Source organism: Neofelis nebulosa, chromosome 2 (genome assembly GCF_028018385.1).
Source record: "Neofelis nebulosa isolate mNeoNeb1 chromosome 2, mNeoNeb1.pri, whole genome shotgun sequence".
NCBI classification, from domain to species: domain Eukaryota; kingdom Metazoa; phylum Chordata; class Mammalia; order Carnivora; family Felidae; genus Neofelis; species Neofelis nebulosa.
In genome coordinates this window covers 130,866,229-130,889,906 of record NC_080783.1, presented here as the reverse complement: position 1 = coordinate 130,889,906, position 23,678 = coordinate 130,866,229, and the positions used below count along the sequence as shown (strand labels likewise).

General features: G+C 38.7%; 1 protein-coding gene and 1 long non-coding RNA gene across 2 annotated transcripts in view; one reads left to right on the top strand and one right to left on the bottom strand.

Annotated features, from left to right (window-relative positions):
- LOC131504281 (uncharacterized) overlaps positions 1–10,031 on the bottom strand; it is a 29,144-nt gene extending 19,113 nt beyond the window's left edge. The window contains exons 1-3 of the long non-coding RNA XR_009257897.1: positions 9,938–10,031; positions 7,044–7,189; positions 2,984–3,044 (exon numbers count right to left, since the gene is read on the bottom strand). This is a non-coding gene — a long non-coding RNA (uncharacterized LOC131504281). The remainder of the gene's footprint in view (positions 1–2,983; positions 3,045–7,043; positions 7,190–9,937) is intronic.
- An 84-nt stretch (positions 10,032–10,115) lies between these two features.
- Positions 10,116–15,722, top strand: PRMT6 (protein arginine methyltransferase 6). The gene is made up of 2 exons (XM_058716364.1): positions 10,116–11,339; positions 13,629–15,722. The coding sequence occupies exon 1, from the start codon at positions 10,116–10,118 to the stop codon at positions 11,241–11,243; it is 1,128 nt and encodes a 375-aa protein (XP_058572347.1). The 3' UTR covers positions 11,244–11,339; positions 13,629–15,722.
- Positions 15,723–23,678: the final 7,956 nt, after the last annotated feature.

Genomic DNA, 23,678 nt, shown 5'->3' with positions numbered 1-23,678 from the left:
ATTTAAGGAAAAGTTAACACCTATTCTCTTGAAGCTGTTCCAAAAAAATAGAAATGGAAGGAAAACTTCCAAACTATTTCTATGAAGCCAGCATTTCCTTGATTCCAAAACCAGACACAGACCCCACTAAAAAAGGAGAACTATAGACCAATTTCCCTGATGAACATGGATGCAAAAATCCTCAACAAGATATTATCCAAATAGATCCAACATACATTAAAAAAATTATCTCAATGACCAACTGGGATTTATACCTGGCAAGCAAGCCTGGTTCAATATCCGAAAAACAATCAATGTGACTCATCACATCAATAAAAGAAAGGACAAGAACCATATGATCCTCTCAATAGATGCAGAGAAAGCATTTGACAAAATACATCATCCTTTCTTGATAAAAACCCTCAACAAAGTAGGGATAGAAGGATCATACCTCAAGATCATAAAAGCCATATATGAAAGACCCAATGCTAATATCATCCTCAATGGGGAAAACTGAGAGCTTTCCCCCCAAGATCAGGAACAAGACAGGGATGTCCACTCTCACCACTGTTATTCAACATAATATTGGAAGTCTTAGCCTCTGCAATCAGACAACACAAAGAAATAAAAGGCATCCAAATCGGCCAGGAGGAGGTCAAACTTTCACTCTTCATAGATGACATGATACTCTATATGGAAAACCCAAAAGATTCCACCAAAAAACTGCTAGAACTGATTCATGAATTTAGCAAAGTTGCATAATAGGATCAACTTTGCAACAGAAAGTTGCAACAGAAATCAGTTGCATTCCTATACACCAATAATGAAGCAACAGAAAGAGAAATCAAGGAATCGATCCCATTTACCATTGCATCAAAAACCATAAGATACCTAGGAATAAATCTAACCAGAGGTGAAAAATCTATACACTGACAACTATAGAAAGCCTATGAAAGAAATTGAAGAAGACACAAAAAAATGGAAAAAGATTCCATGTTCCTGGATAGGAAGAACAAATATTATGAAAATTTCAATACTACCCAAAGCAATCTACATATTCAATGCAATCCCTATCAAAATAACACCAGCATTCTTCACAAAGCTAGAACAAATAATCCTAAAATATGTATGGAACCAGAAAAGACCCGAAGAGCCAAAGCAATCTTGAAAAAGGAAACCAAAGCAGGAGGCATCACAATCCCAGACTTCAAGCTATACTACAAAGCTGTAATCATCAAGACAGTATGGTACTGGCACAAGAACAGACACTCAGATCAATGGAACAGAATAGAGAACCAAGAAATGGACCCACAATCGTATGGCCAACTAATCTTTGACAAAGCAGGAAAGAATATCCAATGGAATAAAGACTGTCTCTTCAGCAAGTGGTGCTGGGAAAACTGGACAGCGACATGCAGAAGAATGAACCTGGACCACTTTCTTACACCATACACAAAAATAAACTCAAAATGGATGAAAGATCTCAATGTAAGAAAGGAAGCCATCAAAATCCTCAAGGAGAAAGCAGGCAAAAACCTCTTTGATCTTGGCCGCAGCAACTTCTTACTCAACACATTCCCAGAGGCAAGGGAAACAAAAGCAAAAATGAACTACTGGGACCTCATCAAAATAAAAAAGCTTCTGCACAGCAAAGGGAACAATCAGCAAAACTAAAAGGCAACTGACAGAATGGAGAAGACATACCAGATAAAGGGTTAGTATCCAAAATCTATAAAGAACTGATCAAACTCAACACCCAAAAAACAAAGAATCCAGTGAAGAAATGGGCAAAAGACATGAATAGACACTTCTCCAAAGAAGACATCCAGATAGCCAACTGACACATGAAAAAATGGTCAACATCACTCATCATCAGGGAAATACAAATCGAAACCACAATGAGATACCACCTTACACCTGTAAGAATGACTAACATTAACAACTCAGGCAACAACAGATGTTGGCCAGGATGCGGAGAAAGAGGATCTCTTTTGCATTGCTGGTGGGAATGCAAGCTGGTGCAGCCACTCTGGAAAACAGTATGGAGGTTCCTCAAAAAATTAAAAATAGAACTATCCTACGACCCAGCAATTGCACTACTAGGTATTTATCCAAATGATGGAGGTGTGTTGTTTCAAAGGGGCACATGTACCCCAATGTTTATAGCAGCACTATCAACAATAGCCAAAGTATGGCAAGAGCCCCAATGTCCATGGATGGATGAATGGATAAAGAAGATGTGGTATACATATACAATACAGTATTATTCAGAAATCAAAAAGAATGAAATCTTGCCATTTGCAATTACATGGATGGAACTAGAGCGTATTATGGTAGGTTAAATTAGTCAGAGAAAGACAAATACCATATGATTTCATTCATATGAGGGCTTTAAGACACAGAACAGATTAACATAAGGGAAGGGAAGCAAAAATAATATAAAAACAGGGAGGGGGACAAAACATAAGAGACTCAAATATGGAGAACAAACAGAGGGGGTTACTAGAAGGGTTGTGGGAGGGTAGATGGGCTAAATGGGTAAGGGCATTAAGGAATCTACTTCTGAAATCATTGTTTCACTATATGCTAATTTGCATGCAAATTAAAAAAAATAAAATTTAAAAAATATTTGTTGAATGAATTAATAATGCATATAAAACATTTAGGCAATGCTAAACACAATAAGTTTTAACTATTATTAGGCACTTAATATATAATAGGATGATAAAAATAAGTTATTTATATAAAGTAGAAAACTTTAAGGGTCAAAAGAACTGTACAAGAAAAAATAACACTACAAAATTCCTTGTAGGAATGATTATTTCCACCTCAGAGGATCTGTACAATAGCAGAAACAGTTAAACAAATTATGGTATATTCATACAATGGAATACTATAAAATAAAGCAATGAAAGTGAAGAGAATACTTCTACACATAGTCACAGGGATGAATCTCACAACCATAATGGTGAGCAAAAGAAATTAGGCACAAGGGAACACATACTGTGTGATCAGATGTACAGGAAGTTCACTGAATCTTTTTATGGTATTACCAGGATATATACCTGTGGAGAAGAGGAAAAGTACAGAATTGGAGGGACACAGGGACACTTCTGTCACTGGTGGTGTTTTAAATGTCCTGACCTGGGTGGTGGTTCTCTAACGATCTCATTCTGTACATATATTGTATAAGTCAGCTTTGTTTTTGCTGCAGCAACAACCCCAATATCTCAGTGGCTCACTGTAACAAAAGAATTTGTTCCTTGCTTCCACCACATGGGAGTTGCAATCTAGTTGGCTCTCCTGGGTTTACTTAGGCCCAGTTCCACCTGGCTTTATTCTGAAAGTATTCACTTCTTGGACCCAGACTAGAAAAGTGGTCACTATTTGGAGTGTGCTTCCTCACCTAGCAGGATTCAGAAACTCAACAGTAGTAGGCAATGTGTGCAGCTAGTGGCATTAAAATTTTCTGCTCAGATATGGTCACAGCTTGTTCAAAACTTTGTTTCTGATCTATTTGATACAGTCATCTCCACATGCCGTGAGCTACACCCATAGTTCTCTGAGACATACACTTATTTACAGATACTTCACAATATTTATGAAGCTTCAGTAGGAACACACCCTTTGTCTCTTTACCCAGAACCATTTTCTGCAGCTGAAAAATATTATTTTCAGATGGAATTGAAGTTCCCAGTTGATTTTTAGTTAGTTAAAAGGGAGATGGGGGTGGGTGGGAACAAGAGAATGATTTTTGCTAGAGCCCTCTCCAAGGTCAGAAAGCTTCTTCTGCTGCCCTTGAAGAAGTAAGCTGTCATGTTGTGAGAAAGACTGGGCATGGCATGGAATTGCCAGAAGCCTCTAAAAGCTGAAAGTAGCCCCTATCAGATAATCAGGAAGAGGAAGGAACCTTCATTCCTACAACTGCAAGAAACTGCATTCTGCCAACCATGTGAACTTGATAGAGAATCCCAAGCTCCAAAAAGGAATGTGGCTGGGCTGACATCTTGAGTACAGCCTTGCAGTGCCTGAACTCATGACTCATGGACACTAGGAAATAAAAGAAAAAAAAAGTTTGTTTTAAGTTGCTAAATTTGTAATAATTTGTTTCATAGCAATAGGGGGAAAAATAGACCTTCCATTCCATGAATTCCACCTGGCCTCACACTGGTCCTGGCACTCTTCAAATTGGTGTGGTTATTCTCAAATTTCGATGTACGAGAACTACCTAAAGGGGTATTAGAAGAAAGATTGCAGAACCCTAACCCCAGAGATTCTAATTCATTAGATATAGAGCGGGGTCCACGCTTGTGTGATTTTCCAGGTGATACTATTACTGTTGATCTCGAGGAGAGCCTGGATGGCTTAGTCGGTTAAGCATCTGGCTTCTGATTTTGGCTTAGGTAATGATCTTATGGTTCGTGAGATCAAACCCTGCATCCAGCTCCACACTGACAGTGTGATGCCTGCTTGGGATTCTCTCTCTCTCCCTCTATCTGCCCCTCCCTTGCTCATGCTCACTGTCTCTCTCGAAATAAACTTAAAAAAGAAAAACCTGTTAATCTAGAAACCATACTTTGAGAATCACAGGTCTACTGTGACTACATTTACTTCTATACATTTTAAATGTCCTCAGTAGCAAAATACTATGAGATCATAAGCATCTGGTTGAAGAAAATGGTTGACTTTCTTTATACTGGTTTTCATAAAAGAAAAAAGAGAGGAAGAGCTTATTAAATAATATTCGTTAAGTTTAATATTTAATTTTCTTCAAGCTACCTGATTCTTATTACTCCTGTGGCAGATGAGCAAATTTCCATAGATGCACTAATATATTACTTTTCCCCATATTATAACGAACATTCCTGGGGGTTTTTGTACTATTTCCATTATAGTGGCATGATTTGTAGCAGAAATAGTTAAAATGTCATAGCCAATATTTGTACTTGAAATTGTTAAAATGATGCATTCAATATTTTAAGAGGGCTCAATAAACCAAATTTTAAACCAAATTGATAATTATGGATTACATTCATAATATCTTTGTTGTGACTACCTAAATAATTTAACACAAACATTTTTTAAAAGAATTACAACTATTCATAATAATATCATCAGGGAGGGGTGCCTGGGTGGCTCAGTTGGTTGGGCATCCGATTTCGGCCCAGGTCATGATCTCATGGTTTATGGGTTTGGGTGCCACATCGGGATCTGTGCTGACAGCTCAGAACCTGGACCCTGCTTCAGATTCTGTGTCTCCCTCTCTCTCCGTTCCTCCCCCACTCATGCGCTGTTTCTCTCTGTCTCAAAAATAAATAAACATTAAAAAAATTTTTTTAAATAATAATATCATCAGGGAGCTATGAATTTGCTATTCATCTGTTTTAGTATTTGGTTCAATAGCTGGACCAAGACACCATGGAAAGACACTATGTACATCAAGAGAATTACATATACCTATGCTTTTTATGTTTGATGTTCCAATTTGTTTAAACAGAAAAATCATCATCTTTTACCTTCATTTTCTTTTTTTTTTTTAATGTTTATTTACTTACTTTTAATCTTTATTTATTTTGGAGAGACAGAGAGAGACAGAATGTGAGTGCGGGACGGGCAGAGAGAGAGAAAGACACAGAATCTGAAGAGGCTCCAGGCTCTGAGCTGTCAGCACAGAGCCCCATGCGGGGCTCAAACTCATAAGCCGTGAGATCATGACCTGAGCTGAAATCGGACGCTTAACCGACTGAGCCACCCAGGTGCCCCATCTTTTACCTTCATTTTCTACAAAGGTTTGTTTTGGGGTTTTTGGGGTTTTTTGTTTGTTTGTTTAGATAGAAGTGCCTTTTTCAATGCTGACAGCTTCCAAGCAACTATGGAATGGTAAGAACTACATCATTTAATGAATATTCATATCAAAGAGATATTTATAACATTTTTCATGTCATTGCTCCTTTACCCTTTCCCAACACACACTTTGAGAACTACAATGAAATCTTGAAATCCTGAAGGAACTAACTGCCTTCAATTCTAATTCCAGGCTTTAAAATACATTTTTAAACAGACCTTGAAATTAAAGAGGAAAAATTTTTTAAATATTTGTGAGAGGCAATCACACCAGCAAATTCCACAAATAAATTAATATAGGAAAAAATGTGAGAATTAAAAGTGGTATAATAATTTGCTTAAGTAAGGTAATGTAAGAATGGTAAATAAAATAATATTAATACAAAAATATAAGCTCTGTGGAGGTAGAGATTTTTGTCTTTTGTTTCTTGATATGTTCTTTGTTTCTAGAATCTTTTTTTAATGTTTATTTATTTTGAGAGAGAGGGAGAGAGCAAGAGAGGGACATGGGGAGGGCAGAGAGAGAGGGGGAGAGAAAATCCCAAGCAGGCTCCATGCTATCAGCACCAAGCCTGATGTGGGGCTCAATCTTAATCTCACAACCTCAAGATCATGACCCAAGCCAATATCAAGAGTCAGATGCTTAATCAACTGAGCCACCCAGGAGCCCCTGTTTCTAGAATATTTAATGCAGAGGAGAAGTCCAAATGTTTATTGAATAAATGGATAAATACATCAATGCGTGTGATACAGAAAATCAATCATCTTTCTCCTAGTCATACAAAACACATCTATGATGCCATGAGCACTCAGGAACAACAATTGAGAATGTCAAAACAGTTCAGATTCCAGCACAATACACTCGATTCTCAACATCAAAGTGAAAAATATAAACTCTTGGTGTTCAAATATACACCATTTAACATGGAAAAGCCAGATATGTAAGTAGCTGTGGTCCAATGGGATAAGTGAAAAAAGAATTATATGTAAGTATTATCAGTCACAGACTGGTTGAAAAAAGCTACAAATAAATAACATTTGAACATTATCTAAATAGATGAGTGAGTGGACAAACCCAAAGGAAAGGTACAGAAATGTAAAATTAACAGCACCTTTGGAGAACAAGCTGTGGAATTCAAACTTTCAAACCATAATCTGGAGCAAGAAATACATATATAGTATACTTAAGTGAAACCAGTGAGTATTGAAATAAAACTCACCTGTACTCATTTCATGTACTTGAGATTTTCTATTTCTTCTTCTTTTTTTTTTTTAATGCTGGTAAAGATGTATTAAATCAATTTGAAGATCCATTCATTTGAAAGACATTGGGATTGAGCATCAAATGGATGTGGTGAGTAGACCACTGAAATAAAAACACAAAGAATGCTCTGTCAGCTGAGCTCCAACTCTCCTCCCATCCAGGTGGTTTGCTAGAGCTACACGACGTAGAGGAGAACGATGATCTATGCCCCTTTCCTACTTAAAACAACTCAGTGTGGTAGAAAAGATGAGTAAAGAAATCCCTCTCTATATCAAGCCAATGTGCAGGAGGGGAGAGAGCCACAGGCCATTTCTTCTCTAGTCTGGGCATAAAATGTAGAGCTTAACATTATTCTGTCTAGAAGGGTTAAGAGTGTTTGAAAATAAAGCAACTCTCACACTTGGGAGCATCCTAAATTCAATCTATATCTGGATTTATCTCAGCATTTATCAGAGTCAAATTGTCATACTACAAACTACAAAAAAAAACAAAACTCTTCTGCTTCCCCTATGAATAATTAACTATTTAACTATTTCCTATCTATTTCCACAATACTCTTCATTGAAGACTATTTCCTGAGCACTCTATAGGCCAGGACCTGTGCTAGTGCTAGGAACTACAATAGGGGGGAAACAAAAGTCCAAGCCTCTTGGAGTTTATATTTTACAAAAAAACAAATACAGAAATAAACTAATACATACAAATAATAAAAGCAGTAAACAATAGAAAATAAAGCAATAATCAGTATTAGAAAATAATATTTAAGGTAGCCAAAGAGGGCCTTTATCAGAAGGCAATATGTAAGCTGAGACCTAATGGAGGAGAAGAAGCCACTGAGGTTAAGTACTAACATGAAAAACAACGTTCCAAGCCTAGAAGAGCAGAAGTGAAGACCTGAGCCAGGAAAGAGAACATCTGGAGCCCAGTGAGTTGGGAAGGGTATCATGAGATGAGATTGGAAGTTATCTGAAGTTACTGGATTGTTTCAGGACCTAGAATGGGAAGTTACTGGAGAGTGACATGGTCTAATTTGGGTTTTGTAAAGCTCATTCTTATAGCTACGTGGACAATGGATTGGATACTGGTATGTTTAGAAGCTGAGCCATCTTTTAGGAGACTGATTTCCAGCAAAGGAAAGATGGAAGATTAGACTAGGGTGCTGGCAAGGGAGAAGGAAAAAAAGATGGGCTCAAGATATATTTTGGAGGGAGAACCAATGAAAGTTATATTCAGAATTTTCTTAAAAGAGACTATAAGTAAGTGCATTGAAAATTGGTTGGAGGAGTCCGTGCATTTAAAAGGGGAAGGGAAGGATTTGGAGGAAGGAAAGGAGAGGTATGCACTAAGTAACAACCTAGAAGTCATACATTAAAGTGGTCACATTTAAAACTCTAATCCCCTGGCTTGCTCTGTGCCTCTATTTAAAACAACAACAAACAAGCTATCAAACTGGGCAGAAATATAGAAGAGCTGCTTTGAGGACTTGTGGTCTTAAGTGGTTGAGCCCAGGCCATTGAAAAAAGATAATTTTACCCAATGAAAATAATGAAGCAAGATTTAACTAAGATCATCTTAGAAACAGTGGCTGCACATTCAAATTCCCTGGGAAGCTTTTAAAACTATATGCCCAGGCTCCACTGAAATGGTTCTGTTTTGGTAACTTTGAGGTGGGACACAGGGATAGGTATTTCTTAAATGCTACACAGATGATTCTACCGAGCAGCAAGAAGTGAGAGCCCTGAGTTAGAAGTAGAGCCGAGGTTTGTCTGGTCAACAAACCTATTTCGTTAAATAAGAGATTAGTAGAAGGAAGTAAAGGTAAAGGAACTTTTCCCCCAGATGAGGCATATAGGCCCATTGTTTAGATAGACATGGCTTGAGACTACAAGAAAATAAAAGTCAATTTTCCTCAATGTGATTTTTTGAAGCTGCGAGAAAATTTTATTCTCACAGTGTTAAAAATACAGACACTCATACAGAAATCACATTTTAAAGCTATTTTATTGCTACTATGAACAACACAGAGGGAAGAAATTAATAGCTGATAGGTGACTGAAAGAAAAACAGAAGAGGCAGAGTATCAATCTTGTCCAGACAAAATATCACACAGAAAAAAACTGAGTTGCAGTGGAAAAGTGAGCATAAGGGAGGAAGGACTCAGTTATTTCTGAGGGAAAAAGTTTTAATTGGTTACCAGAATACAATTGGCAATGGGTTTCACTGTATCAAATCACCCTTGCTTTTCAACTGTTCTTCATTCTGAACCCTTCCAAGATTTAAATTTTGAATGAGCCACTGAATTACCAGAGCAAGACTGAGTTAAGTAAGTATTCTCCTCAAATAGAGACCAGCAACATAATTCTCAGACTGCAATGAAGATTCCTTGTTGCTGGTGTGGGTGGGTAATTGAAGGCAAGAGTGGTCACACAATCCGTCTTAATCTTTTCAGTTAAGTTGTGCTCTCACCGGAATCAGAACCAAAGTTTTACACCGTGAGAGGTTTTCTTTGTTGTATTTACACCTTCTTTGCACCCTAACGCCATTGAAAACAGAAAAGAAAACGTGAGTGCAATTTTTAAATATCCACCTGGAGAACTTTAAGAGTAGTAATGGTCCAGGTGAGGTGGCAGTGTCTGAAGGGCGTCGCCCGGATGATTCGGTGGAATAAAATCAGACACTTGAGCAGACAAGACAAAGTTGAGCAGACAAGACAAACATGGATGTTTAGTCTTGTGCGCGTGTGGGCTTCAGGAAGGGAGTGAAAGCAAAAGGGAATTGAGCTAAGGAAAAGAGGCGTAGGTACAGGTTCGTAAAATCTGGGTATGGTGGGTGGGAAAGGGATTCCTGTACCTCCAAGGAGCAATTAAAAGAGTTGAGTAGAGCTCGGAAGCTTCTAGCTGGCACCTGTGCTGCGAACCCCCAGGAAGTGGGAGGCGCGGGCGCGCACTACAAGTCCCAGAAGCCCCTGCTTCCTGGAGGCCGCGAGGAGCGGCGCAACGCCCGCTGGGAGTCGGTCGGAGCCGCCAAGATGTCGCAGCCCAAGAAAAGAAAGCTTGAGTCGGGGGGCGGCGGCGAAGGAGGGGAGGGAGCTGAGGAGGAAGATGGCGGAGAGCAGGAGGCGGCCCTGCCGCGACCCCGGAGGGCTAGGCGGGAGCGGGACCAGCTGTACTACGAGTGCTACTCGGACATATCCGTCCACGAGGAGATGATTGCGGACCGCGTCCGCACGGATGCCTATCGCTTGGGCATCCTGCGGAACTGGTCAGCACTGCGGGGCAAGACTGTGCTGGACGTGGGCGCGGGCACCGGCATTCTTAGCATCTTCTGTGTGCAGGCCGGGGCCCGGCGCGTGTACGCGGTGGAGGCCAGCGCCATCTGGCAACAGGCCCGGGAGGTGGTGCGGCTCAACGGCCTGGAGGACCGGGTGCACGTCTTGCCGGGGCCAGTGGAGACGGTGGAGTTGCCGGAGCAGGTGGATGCCATCGTGAGCGAGTGGATGGGCTACGGACTCTTGCACGAGTCCATGCTGAGCTCTGTGCTCTACGCGCGGACCAAATGGCTGAAGGAGGGCGGTCTTCTCCTGCCGGCTTCCGCCGAGCTCTTCGTGGCGCCCATCAGCGACCAGATGCTGGAGTTGCGCCTAGGCTTCTGGAGCCAGGTGAAGCAGCTCTATGGTGTGGACATGAGCTGCCTGGAGAGCTTCGCCACGCGCTGCCTTATGGGCCACTCGGAGATCGTGGTGCAGGGTTTGTCCGGGGAGGATGTACTGGCCCGGCCACAGCGTTTTGCTCAGCTGGAGCTGGCCCGCACCGGCCTGGAGCAGGAGCTGGAGGCTGGGGTGGGCGGACGCTTCCGCTTCAGTTGCTACGGCTCGGCGCCCATGCACGGCTTTGCCATCTGGTTCCAGGTGACCTTCCCCGGAGGGGACTCGGAGAAACCGCTGGTGCTGTCCACTTCGCCTTTTCATCCGGTCACGCACTGGAAGCAGGCACTCCTCTACCTGAACGAACCTGTGCAAGTGGAACAAGATACGGACATTTCCGGAGAGATCACGCTGCTGCCCTCCCGGGATAACCACCGTCTCCTGCGCGTGCTGCTGCGCTACAAAGTAGGCGACCAGGAGGAGAAGACCAAAGACTTTGCCATGGAGGACTGATCGTTGCCTTTTCTCCCAACTACCTCCCGAATCTGCAGGACCCGCGTGGTAGAGGCGGAGGGGGGTTCGGAGGAGAAAGGGAGATTCCACGTGCAAGTAGGGGGCAATACCTTCTGTCTCCTTTTTCCCCCTTGGCTTCTGGGGAGGGAGAGTGACTTGCCTCTCTTCGAGGAGATTCTTCTGTCGATATTTATTTAAAAGGCAAATCCCGAGGCCCCCAACTTTGGAAACAGCTTATCAATGGGCTTTGTTGAGCCTTAAAAGCATGTGGTACCAAGCACTTGTATTTCTATTTCTTTTGTTACACGGGAAGAAAGCAAAAACACAGAAGAAAATACAAGTTTATGAAGGCTCCATGCACATCCCTGACACCTCACATTTAAATCTGTAGCCAGGGAGAACAGTAAAGGGTTTTGTTAGAGTACATAAATTTCCAGTATGACTTAAATAGCTCTCCAGAGCCATATTCTATCATTCTCTGAATTCCCTCCTTTCCTAGGTGCCTCTAGGCTTCAGTACTTCTCCCTCATTGTTTTTTAAATAAACTTTGCTGCTGGTAATGAGAGGGAGGAGAAAGAGGAAGCAGTTTGAATAACCCTGTTCTTAACACTTACTACTTCCATAGGGTGCTAAAAAGTTGAACACTTTTCTCCATTGAGTAAAATTGGCTGTATACAGTTGTGTGGCATACCCAAGAAACCTAGAAGGTAGATGTAGGAGAAAAGATCTGAAAGATGGTGAAGTTAGTATGGATTTTTTAATTCTTATCTTTTAAGACTTAAACAAGGAAATGTTTTATTTCATATTTGTTACATAATAAAGTTTTGTGTGATTCTTACTAAACAGGCTGATAGAAGGTTTTTCTGAACCTGACCCAAGGGTTTATTCATCATTTGGGGTAAATTATTTAGCCTCTCTAAATGAAGGAAAATATTTTCCCAGCTGGAGAAGTGCACTCATTTAAACTCTCATCTAAAGAGATCATGTGATCTGGCCTACTTACATCAAGTGAAATTTCCTTTTTTTAGAGGTTTTTTTTGTTTTCCTTTCTTCTTTTTAGCTCAGCCAAATGTGAAAGTTGTGAATTTAGGAAAATCATTTGTAATGAAGTGTGAGTCATGTTATCAAATTTATTTCACGGATGTTTCCCTCCTTATCCCTGTGGCAAATAAAACATTGGCATTCATTCTATTTTTATAGATGAAGTAAGAAGTCTTGTGTACTGTGACTTATAATGCTTTTTGCCTTTTTAATATTGTCAATTCTTAACAGTGTTACAACCCCTTCAGAATATAGTTTAAGGGTAATTTATGCTTGATGTAGCTTTTTTCTTCATACTGGTAGCTTGTATGCTAATAGAAAACAGGTGTGAAAAAGTGGTCTTCTGAAATAGTCTAACATAGTTTTTTGTTCATTGTAACCAAGTTTTCTCTTTTATTCATCGCATATTAAGGTACTAAAGTATTATAACTAATTTGCTAAAATTTAGCGTTAACACATGAGATCTTCAGTTATGAAGGGAAACATACAAAATCATGACGTTAAGAGATCCTTGAATAGCAAGCAACAGTAGTGATAGTTGTCACCATTTTGATAGTTAACAGTCTATATAAATGGAACAGTCATAGCAAGCTGGGCCTGATTTAAGCTGGAGATCTAATCTAGGTCCTTTTTTTTTTAGGGTGAACAGCTTTTTTTAAGTTGAACATGTATTTAGAATTTTATTGTATGGTTTTGAATAAATTTCTAATATTTTTTAACTTCCTATAACAATCCCTTTACTGTTTGGGCAAACAAAAGCATTCTCCCCGAATTCCATTTTTTTAAATATAGTATATCTTTTATAAATCTATGTATACTATAGAGTTCTCATCACCAGTGTAAGCACGCAAAGAACACCAATTAAAACTTAGGGTAACCATAGAAGTGGAAATGATTTCATACTTAGGCAAAGTAAGCTGTAATATTCTTGTAACTGTTTCCCAAAAGAAAAATGAATGGTAATAAAAAAAATATAGCTACTAAAGCAATTAGTGGAGAGGCAGCATAGCATAGGATTAAAAGCTAGGACTTGAACCAGACATATCCTGCTGGTACCTAGGCTCCACCACTCTTTAACCCTGTGAACTTGGGCAAAATACTTAAATCTGTTCCTCTCCAGTGTTCTCATGCAAAATGTAAAACAATCATGCATGCTCCATAGAAATGTGACACATGTGATACATGTGGTTAATACATGTAAGGATATAATGCCTGGTACACAGTAAGATCTTAGTGATTCCTAGCTGTTGTAATTACAGAAAAGTGCTATGCAAACCTGAAGCATTTGGACACCTATAAAATGTACCACAGAATAAATATTCAACATTTTGATTTTTTTTACAGGTGTTTGGCAGTATCAGCGTGGCTTTGTATGATGAGCGATGTATGACTGGACACCAGATGATCCAAAGGAAGTCCAAGCCCTTTGGAGTGACAACATTTCCAGAAGGATGAGAATGTGACCTGCTCCAATATCCAGGCACTGTTCAGTCTCTGTGTGAACTGGCACTGATTGCCTAGGGTCATTTGGGCCACAGGAAGAACTGTCAGCCCTAAGAAGAGAAAGAAACGGTGAAGTTCTACCTGCTTTTCTCAGACAGCTTACATTTATTTAGCACTGTGAAACCCTCCAAATATTTACATTCACTGGACCAATGGACATTTTATTGAGAATACCAGGTAACAGTCATTGTGAGAAGCACTTAGGATACAAACCAATAAAACATAGCTTTTGCTTCCAAATAGATGTGTTCATAGGATGAACCAGAAAGAAAAATACATAAATGATAACGGGCTAAAGACTTGGGGTGGTGTAAGTGTTAGGAAAGGCAGGTCACTTTACATAGTAGGAAAAAGACTTTGTTACTGAAGGATGCCTATGGTTACATAGCCAGTTCTTGACAGTTGAACACAAGTATTTCAGTTCCTACCCCCAAACAACCTCTTAATTTAAGAAGGTTCCATTGGGATATAAGTCATAGGCCTCAAAGAGCCACCATAGGATCTCAAGGTTGACAATTACTAATTACTAGGGACTTGTGAAACATACCGTGTACTCGTTTCCCTAAGAGGGCTAATCAAGTGTGGCATTCTTTCTGAAGCCTCCAGGAGAAAATTCTCAATGCAGTAGCAAAGAAAAGTAGATACATCCTGCCATTTTGGTTATATGTACTTTGTGCTTGAGATCAGAGAGGCATCCAATGAGGTGTTCACTAATTTAATGATTTCATAAACACCAACTATCTAACAAGTTCTATGATAAATAAGGAAATGGTACCCTCAACTGGAATACAAGAGGGGAATAAAATCACCTAGACCAGTAATTGGCATACATTATTTAACCTGGAAGAATTCAATCCAGCTAAATCTTAACCTCTGCTGAAGCAAGAATGAGAAGCCAGCCCTTTTGTCAATTGTAACCTTAAAATTCCTCTCAAGTGCAGAATTCCTCTCTATGTTACTTATCACATAGATTATGAGGACCTCACAGAAAGATATGATGTAAAGAGGAAGATGATATAATAAGACTATTCCTCAAAACCTTGCATATGCATGTAGGATGAGACATTTGAAACAAAAAATCTGGATCTACCTAAGCACAAAATTGTAATAAAAACTAAGACATGACCAGTAACATTGGAATTGTGCTCCTCCGGGAGCTTTGATGATTAAGTTCATTATTTATAATAACTTGGAATAAAGACTGATGAATTTTTTAGTTGATTGGGTAGCTTTTTAACTTCCAACAAATGCAGAAAGCTGTAAGGAAGGAAAAAAATTCCTCCTTTGTTCATGCTGCCCCCTGCACAAAAAGGAAGGTGGGGTGGAGGTAAATCTTCCCCACACTTTTTTAAAGTGCTTTACCAGTGTTCTTGCAATCAGATGAAAGAGGTACTTGTGAAAACCTTCCCAGTCTGTAATATTTTGCACTAAAAATGGCGAACTTCAGGGAAAATTAGTTTGGGTGGACAATTAAAACTTATGTAACTTTGTAACCAAGAGTACTAAGAATACCAATAAAGATAGCAGCAGTTAAAAAAAAAAAGATGCTAGTCCTAATAATACTGCAGTAAATAAGATAGTGTGATGGAAGAAAAAAAGGAAGAGTTACTGAGAAAGCAGAATGCACAAAAATGGATTGAAGGTGTAATAAACATTTCAGGACACAGCATGTGGCCAAACAGTGCCAAGAGGAAGAATATAGGGTGTGACAGGTTTTTTGACTCGCATCAACTGTGTCCATATACCTTATGTCAGGTGGTTGTTGCCTGGTGAGAGGAGTCAACCGACTAACCAATGTCCATCCACATTATGTTCTGACATTGTTCCTCTACTTACCAATACCATTTGAGTTTATTCATTTATAGAAACATGCATGACAGTAGAACATTCTGTCCTTTGTTCTATTTCCAGAAATTAAACCAATTTGAAATTCCATTGGGTTTGTAGATCTTTTTTTTAACTTTTTTTTAACTTTTTTTTTTTTTTTTTTTTAGTGTTTATTTTTGAGAGAGAGATAGAGTGTGAGCAGGCTCCAGCCTCCAGCTGTCCACACAGAGCCCCATTGGATGTGGGGCTCATCTCAGGAACCCCACCCACCCAAGCTCTTGACCTGAGATGCTTAACAGACTGAGCCACCCAGATGCCCCATAGAGCTTTTCTTTTTAATGCAAATTGTCTTAAGAGGAAAATGAAAAGGAGGTGGGGAGGCTTACAGGTCACAAAACTATCCTTTAGTATGAATCTATGTATTTTGTTATTTTGGTCACTAGAAAAGTTCAACAGGAAAGGGGACTAGAAATGCTGACCTGTGTAGAGTGGAAGGAAGAGTTGAGTATTCAGAAGATGGTTAGATAATGTGATTGAGGACAGTAAGTGTTTCTCCAGAGTCAGAGAACAACATAAAAGAAATCTTGGGGTCAAGGAGGCATGACGTTAGTGAGAGAAGCTCATAAATGAAGATCAGGATCCCAACGCATACATTTTGCCCACATCACCATATCCTTAGGGTAAGGTTTTGCTGAAGTCATGGGCTCAGAACATAACCAAGAGTGTTTTGATACATTACAAACTATTGCTTATTTTGATACTTGTCTTTAACTTCTCATTTCAGCTTAATTTCTAAACAGATTCAAGGATTGTTCTATTTAAGAACTCAACCCTTTCAAATTTGTGAACAAAACCACCAACCTCCATTATCTCAAGCTATGTGCAGTTTAGTAATGGGTTGTATGGAATGAGATGACATTAGGCCTTAAAAAAAATAAAACAAAATAAAATAAAACAACCCACTTACAGCTTTGCTCTTGGTAAAATTATCATATTTAAACTGTTGGGTTCTAGGGGCGCCTGGGTGGCTCAGTCGGTTGGGCGTCCGACTTCAGCTCAGGTCACAATCTCACGGTCCGTGAGTTCGAGCCCCGCGTCGGGCTCTGGGCTGATGGCTCAGAGCCTGGAGCCTGCTTCCGATTCTGTGTCTCCCTCTCTCTCTGCCCCTCCCCCGTTCATGCTCTGTCTCTCTCTGTCTCAAAAATAAATAAACGTTAAAAAAATAAATAAATAAATAAATAATAAATAAATAAATAAAAAATAAACTGTTGGGTTCTTTAAAAAAAAAAAGGTACAAACTTCCAATTATAAAATAAGTCACTAAGATGAAAAGTACAGCATAGGTAATATGGTGATTTTGTAATAATGTTATTTGGTGACAGATGGTGACTATATTTAGCAGGGCAAGCATGTATAGAGTTGTCAGATCACTATGTTGTACACTTGAAACTAATGTAACATTGTATGTCAACTATACTTCATAAAAGAAAGTGTACGTGAATGTGAATAATTTGATACACACAAAAAAACAAAGTGTAGGGTTCTAACTTTATAAACAGTATTGGAGAACAGATTAAGATCCACAAATGATTAAAACTTTCATTTTATGCATTCATTGGAATCAGACCTTTTACCAGGAATTTCAATAGAAATAACAAACTGCTTATTTTATTATTACTATTTTAGGTAGGATCCATGCCCAAAGTGGTGTTAAGCTCACAACCCTGAGAGTCAGATGCTCTACCAACTGAGCCAGCCAGGTGCCCCACAAACTGCTTATTTTAGTATGAGCTTCTCACTCTACCACCACTTATCACCTGGTGAATTATAAAAATAGGAGACATTTAAATGGTTAAGAATGTACACAGTAAAAGAATTAAAAAGAGAGGATTTGGAAAATCTACAGATTATACAGTCCCTGAATAATTGAGAATTTAGTCAGAATAATTAGGGGAAAACATAAAGAGAATGACAGCAATTACAAGGGGATTTTTACACAAAATGAAATGAAAAACTACCAGGAAATGTGCTGTTTGTAATAAATAGAATTCAGTATCGGCTAGCTTTGCTTGATCTCCCAATCAGAGGGCTATTACAGAGCCCAGACATTGTTGTAAAACTGGTTCACATATCAATTAATTCCATGGTATTGGGCCCAAGAAAAATTGGCTTCAGGATGGTAAGTTCTTAAATAGATAAGAGAACAGTTAGTTGAGTTACTCTAAGCAATCAGTTAAGGTTTGTAAAAGTAAAACTAGATGTGGTCATTGTGCCATCGTCACAGTGATGTCATTGAAGACATTAAAATGATATTCAGTGCTAAAATATGTGATATAGTTGTTAGGGAGGTACCATTTTTCTTTTTTTGATTCATTATCTGATTTATTGTATACCGGATGATAATGCTTGCATGGAGGCATGTAGTGAAAATAGCATATGCTGAAGCTTTAGACCAAACACTATTCAAATGCACCAGCTACTACTTCTCAGCACATAGAATGCTTTTATGCAATAATGGTATATTAATCAAACTGTGCAAAGTCCCATTAAAATCAATGATGTATTAACTTTGTTTACCTCACATGAGTAACACATAATAAAATAACGTTCTTCAAAGAGTGGCTTTCATCCTAAGGAAAGCTCCATATCTATTATAAGTTTTCATTTAAGAGAAACTCCTCCTTTTGTTAGGCCACAGCACACAGAGATAGTCCCTATACTTATATAAAACATCCATATTAATTTTTAAATCATTATTGAGTGCCTAATGTTCTATATGCATTTTAAGTACATTATCTTATTTAACTCTTTGAAATAGCTCTATGAAGTAGTTCTATTATCAGTCCCATCTTACAGATGAGAAAACAAAGGCATGGTGTTTGGTGAATTGCCCAAGGCCACAGGGAGAGTAAGTGACAGAGCTCCAGACTCCTCTCCTAAAGTCTGAGCATCTGACTTACTACACTATCCTATCTATGATGCCTGGGCTCTCAGGAGTTAAGGTTACATCTATAGTCTTTTGAAATAGGTTGGTCATTGTCTTAAGCCACAATCCCCAGAAGCAGGCCTTGAGACAAGGATACATACAATGGTGTTTATCAGGTGTTCCCCAAACAGGCCAGAAGGGCAGTTGAGAAGCAGAAAAGAAGGGAAGGAGAAGAGACTAGAGTGTAACATTAAACCAAATCCTAAGAAAGGGAACTTTGGCTCAGTCCTGCAGAGATGCTCTGGGGACAGCATAGATCACATCTCAGAATGTCCCCAGTTAGGGAGCAAGAGAGCTGGAGCATTCATACCCTCTCACCCACCGGACATTGGTTAATTCCTGCCCCTGGAGAGACGTAAATTCCTAGGCACTTGCTTGCTCTCCTGTGGATGGGTGCAGCAGTTTTCACAGCCTAAGGACAGTCCCCAGCTAAGGATTACCAGTGAGGAAGTTTGATGGTAAAGATACTGGAGGAGCAGATATACAAGAAAGAAAAGGGATGCCAAGTGGCACACATGGGGAATAAATGGAGCACCGATAGGATATTGTTCCTGCCATAAATATCTTTTCTAAGATTCCCTTACATTCTAAATAAATAGTTACAGACACTTTGTTTATGTCCCTCTTTCATTAGTCGTTTAAAAGCTGCATGAATAAGGTATAAATATAATAAATATGTAGAAGGAAAAAGTTAACCTATTCCCTACAGTTTAGAGTGTATCTTTCTACTATATTCTCTTATATACAGCCTACGCGGTTGTTTTTAAAAATGTGTAGGCTTGGGGCGCCTGGGTGGCGCAGTCGGTTAAGCGTCCGACTTCAGCTCAGGTCACGATCTCGCGGTCCGTGAGTTCGAGCCCCGCGTCGGGCTCTGGGCTGATGGCTCGGAGCCTGGAGCCTGCTTCCGATTCTGTGTCTCCCTCTCTCTCTGCCCCTCCCCCGTTCATGCTCTGTCTCTCTCTGTCTCAAAAAGAAATAAAAACGTTAAAAAAAATTTAAAAATAAATAAATAAATAAAAATGTGTAGGCATATTACCCATGTTACTCTGAAAATTGTTTTTTGAGGGTTAAAATACATATGCTAAATATCCCATGAGGTCAATGTATGTATCTATAATTTATTCTTATTAATAGCAATATGAAAATGTTAATAGTATAATCCATAATTTATCCAACCAATTTTCTATTGGTAGACAGTTGTTTGCAATTCTTTGCTACTGCAAATTATACTCACCTTTCACTTTATTCTTTCTCTAGGTGAGCTCAGCTCATCCAGTCACATTATTTTAAGTAGTGTACCATCCATATGCCAATGACTCCCAAATTTATATCGTCATCCTTGACATCTCTCCTGCATCTCAGACTCATATGTACCACTGCTTAATTGTCATCTCCACTTGGACATGATAGGCATCTCAAACCTAACATAACCAAACTAGTCTACATAAATAACATGTATATAATTATATACATAATTTTTGCCATATATGTGTATATCTCTAAGCAGCATATTTTAAGTTTTGCTTGTTTTTTAAAACCAATATATATTTATTAAATATAGTTTTTAAATATTCAGAACTTTAATCCTCTACTCAACTCAATCTTTAGTCAAGGGTTAATATGCTTCCTGAGGACTCAACAATAGCACAAATCATTACATCAGATTAATGATCATGGGTGTTTATAGAATGCCTGTTGCATAAGACTACTATTTTTGATATTGGCATGTCAAGAAGTATAGGGCAAGGTCCTGAGCCTGGAGGAGAGGAGTCTTAAGTGGAGAGTTAGCCTCTCAATGTTTCAAAGATAACTAGAATTGTAACACAACACATACATGCAATGCCAAATGAGTCACACGGACAAGTACGATTATAAGGGTATTGTCACTGAAAGATGGGGAAATCAGAGCTTCTCACTGAAAATGGAGGAATGGAACTGGATCTTTCTGATTCTCGATCATGTCAAGATTCTATCTTATTTACTCTCCACTTGGAATGTCTTTTCCTTAGACTGTATGCTTCAGTCTCTCTCTTCTTTCAGTTCTCTGCTTAAATGTCACCTGAGAGTGACATTTCCTTGACTACCATAATGAAAATAGTCCTCTTCCCCACCGCAGATACCATTTTCCCCCTGTTGGTTGAAAGTCAGTTGTTTACTTGTTTATTGTCTTTCTCACAATATAAGATTTGTGATAATAGGAATTTTGTCTCTGTTGTTCGCCACGGTCTATCCATTGCCTAAAACATTATCTGGCACAAATTTGATATTCAATAAATATTTGTTAAGTAAATGGGCCTTGTAAACCAAATGCAACTTACGTAAGAAGGCAGAGTAAACATTCTAGGCAAGGACAATGGATGGAAAAAACAAGTGCTTAGTTTTTTTCAGTCACAGTCTATAGATGAAAATTTCAGTGATACCTGACATACTGAAAATATCACAGATGGACAGTGCAAATGATTGGGCTTGCCAGCATTATAATAATCTCTAGTGAGTCTATAGCCGGTGAGACGTCTCCTGGGTCTACCAGTATTGCTTGAGTACACAAAATAAACCTTGCCAAAAAGTACTCGGTTGGATCTCTAGAAGTAAAATTTTGCAAGGCATAAGAAAAATAAAAGAGTTGATAAGACTTTCAGAATGATTGGTTTATTTCTCAAGATTTCCATGAACAAAAGAGAAAGACCAAAAACTATGACAAAGGATGAAAACGAAACTAAGGTATAATTTACTAAGTTTGATGAAATCCTTTTTTCAAAGCTATTATTTTGACAACGCTTTACTCAGATTTCTCCCCAGTTATTGTTTGACAGGTAGGTATCTGCCAGTCCTCTCTCACCGACCAGGCCTGAGTAGATAAGATCCCACAAAATTGCCCAAACGCTACTGAAGGAATCACAAACCTGGGTGCTCTTCATTCATTGTTAGTCTCAGTGCTTAATTTATCTTTAAATGATATGAGCAAACACATCCTATGGACCTTATTTCTGCACACATAAAGGTTTTCTTCAATGCGATTACAATCAAGAATGAAACTCTTCCAAACAGAATGGGACAAATATTTTATATATACTGAGTCATTTGGGTTATGTTTACAATGCAATGCCATTTAAAATATATATTGACACAATTTGTGTATATTAAACAATAAACTTTAAAAATATTTTAAAATCCTGTTTTTATTTTTTTTTTTAATGCTTATTTATTTTCAAAAGAGAGAGACAGAGTCCAAGCAGGGGAGGGGCTGAGACACAGGGAGATACAGAATCCAAAGCAGGGTCCAGGTTCTGAGATGTCAGAATAGAGCCCGATATGGGGCTTGCACTCATGAACCGTAAGATTATGACCCGAGCCAGTCCAATGCTTAACCAACTGAGCCACCCAGAAGCCCTGAAAAATCCTGTTTTTATGATATCAGTGTTCTCTATATTAGACTGGAATATTTCTGTCACCACAAGGAAGAATCCATGAGCAAACTTCCCCCAAAGTGAAAGTTTCTTTCTAGGATTCAATTTGGCCATCAAGGAACTTACCTAGTGGAGTCCATTCTGCATTTATCTAATTTATCGTGTTCATCAAATACGCACAATAACACACACACACACACACACACACACACATTTTTTTTTTTAACGTTTATTTATTTTTGAGACAGAGAGAGACAGAGCATGAACGGGGGAGGGTCAGAGAGAGAGGGAGACACAGAATCCGAAACAGGCTCCAGGCTCTGAGCAGTCAGCACAGAGCCTGACGCGGGGCTCCACCTCACATACCGCGAGGTCGTGACCTGAGCCGAAGTCGGATGCTTAACCGACTGATCCACCCAGATGCCCCTTAGGAAACTTTTGAAACAGACCAACAGCAAACATCTATTGGGGAAATGTGATGCAATTTCTGAGCAATATGGTGGTATCATCCCAATAAACCATGCAGTTCTCTAGCTCCTTTCCTTTACTCCTGCCACCCTTGCCTAGCTAGAATGCCCATCTTCTCCCTTTTCCTTCCGTGTCCAACCTTTAGGGTCCTGCTTAAATTCTACCCCCATACCAAGTCTTTCTTCATTCTCCCTGATGGATGGAATCTCTTCACAACTTCACATTATATTCTACTTGCTTTATTCTTTGGAGACTTCCCAGGTTTACTTTAAATTCGTTTTAAAGTCTTATAAGGGCAGGGCACATTTTTTACTTATCTTTACATGCTCTACCTTACCCAACATACAGTATTTGATTGTTTTTATTCTGTAACAATGTGTTTCTTCCTGTTCCTTATAAGGAAAGAAAGTCTTTTTGTACTTTAAGGCAGAATTCCTGGCTTAACTGATTCTACAAAAGACCTTAGATGAACCTGGCATCCATAATATTAGAAAATTCTATTACTAAAAGAGCATCAAAATACTCTATCCCAAACAAAAGATGGTGTATTTTTAATTGAACAATAACTGTGAGACTGAGTTCTAACAAAATAGCAAAGTAACTATTTAAAAAATAAAATTGAACATGTTATCCCTCAAAAAAAATGAAAACCTTAACCAATCTACAAGTTTTACTGGGAAGAAATTCATTCAAAACAATGCATGTGCCAGTTTCTGATAAAATTAAAGTAAATTATAATTAAATAATTATAATTAAAACTGCTTCAGTATAATGTTTATGGTCCATCCCTATCTAATCTATACATATGAAATGTGACATTATTATAAAGTGTAATTATTTCCAGAAACTGTGAAATGAAAGTGTCTTTAATTAAACATTCGCCTCACAATATATTAACTGTAAGTCACTTTATCTCAGAAAAAATAGGCAATATTTTAACTAGATTTTGACAAAAATGCATTAAATCTATTTTTTAAAATGTTTTATTACTTGCAAGTTTCAGCCTGATGTGATTTTAAAATAGCCAAGTTATAAACCGCTGAAAATTGGAGTTTATAATGGAAATACTGACAGACCCTTAACTTCGGAAGGACGAATGTGCTGCTGTAATAACATTTGCTGATGTCAGTGTGGCAACACGATTTGGGTGCTGGATGTGGTATTTCATATATAAAACTGGTTGAATACTTGCTGAACACTTTT

What these genes read in the sequence shown, in the direction of transcription:
- PRMT6 (XM_058716364.1), top strand. Translation starts at nt 10,116, where the DNA reads ATGTCGCAGCCCAAGAAAAGAAAGCTTGAGTCGGGGGGCGGCGGCGAA.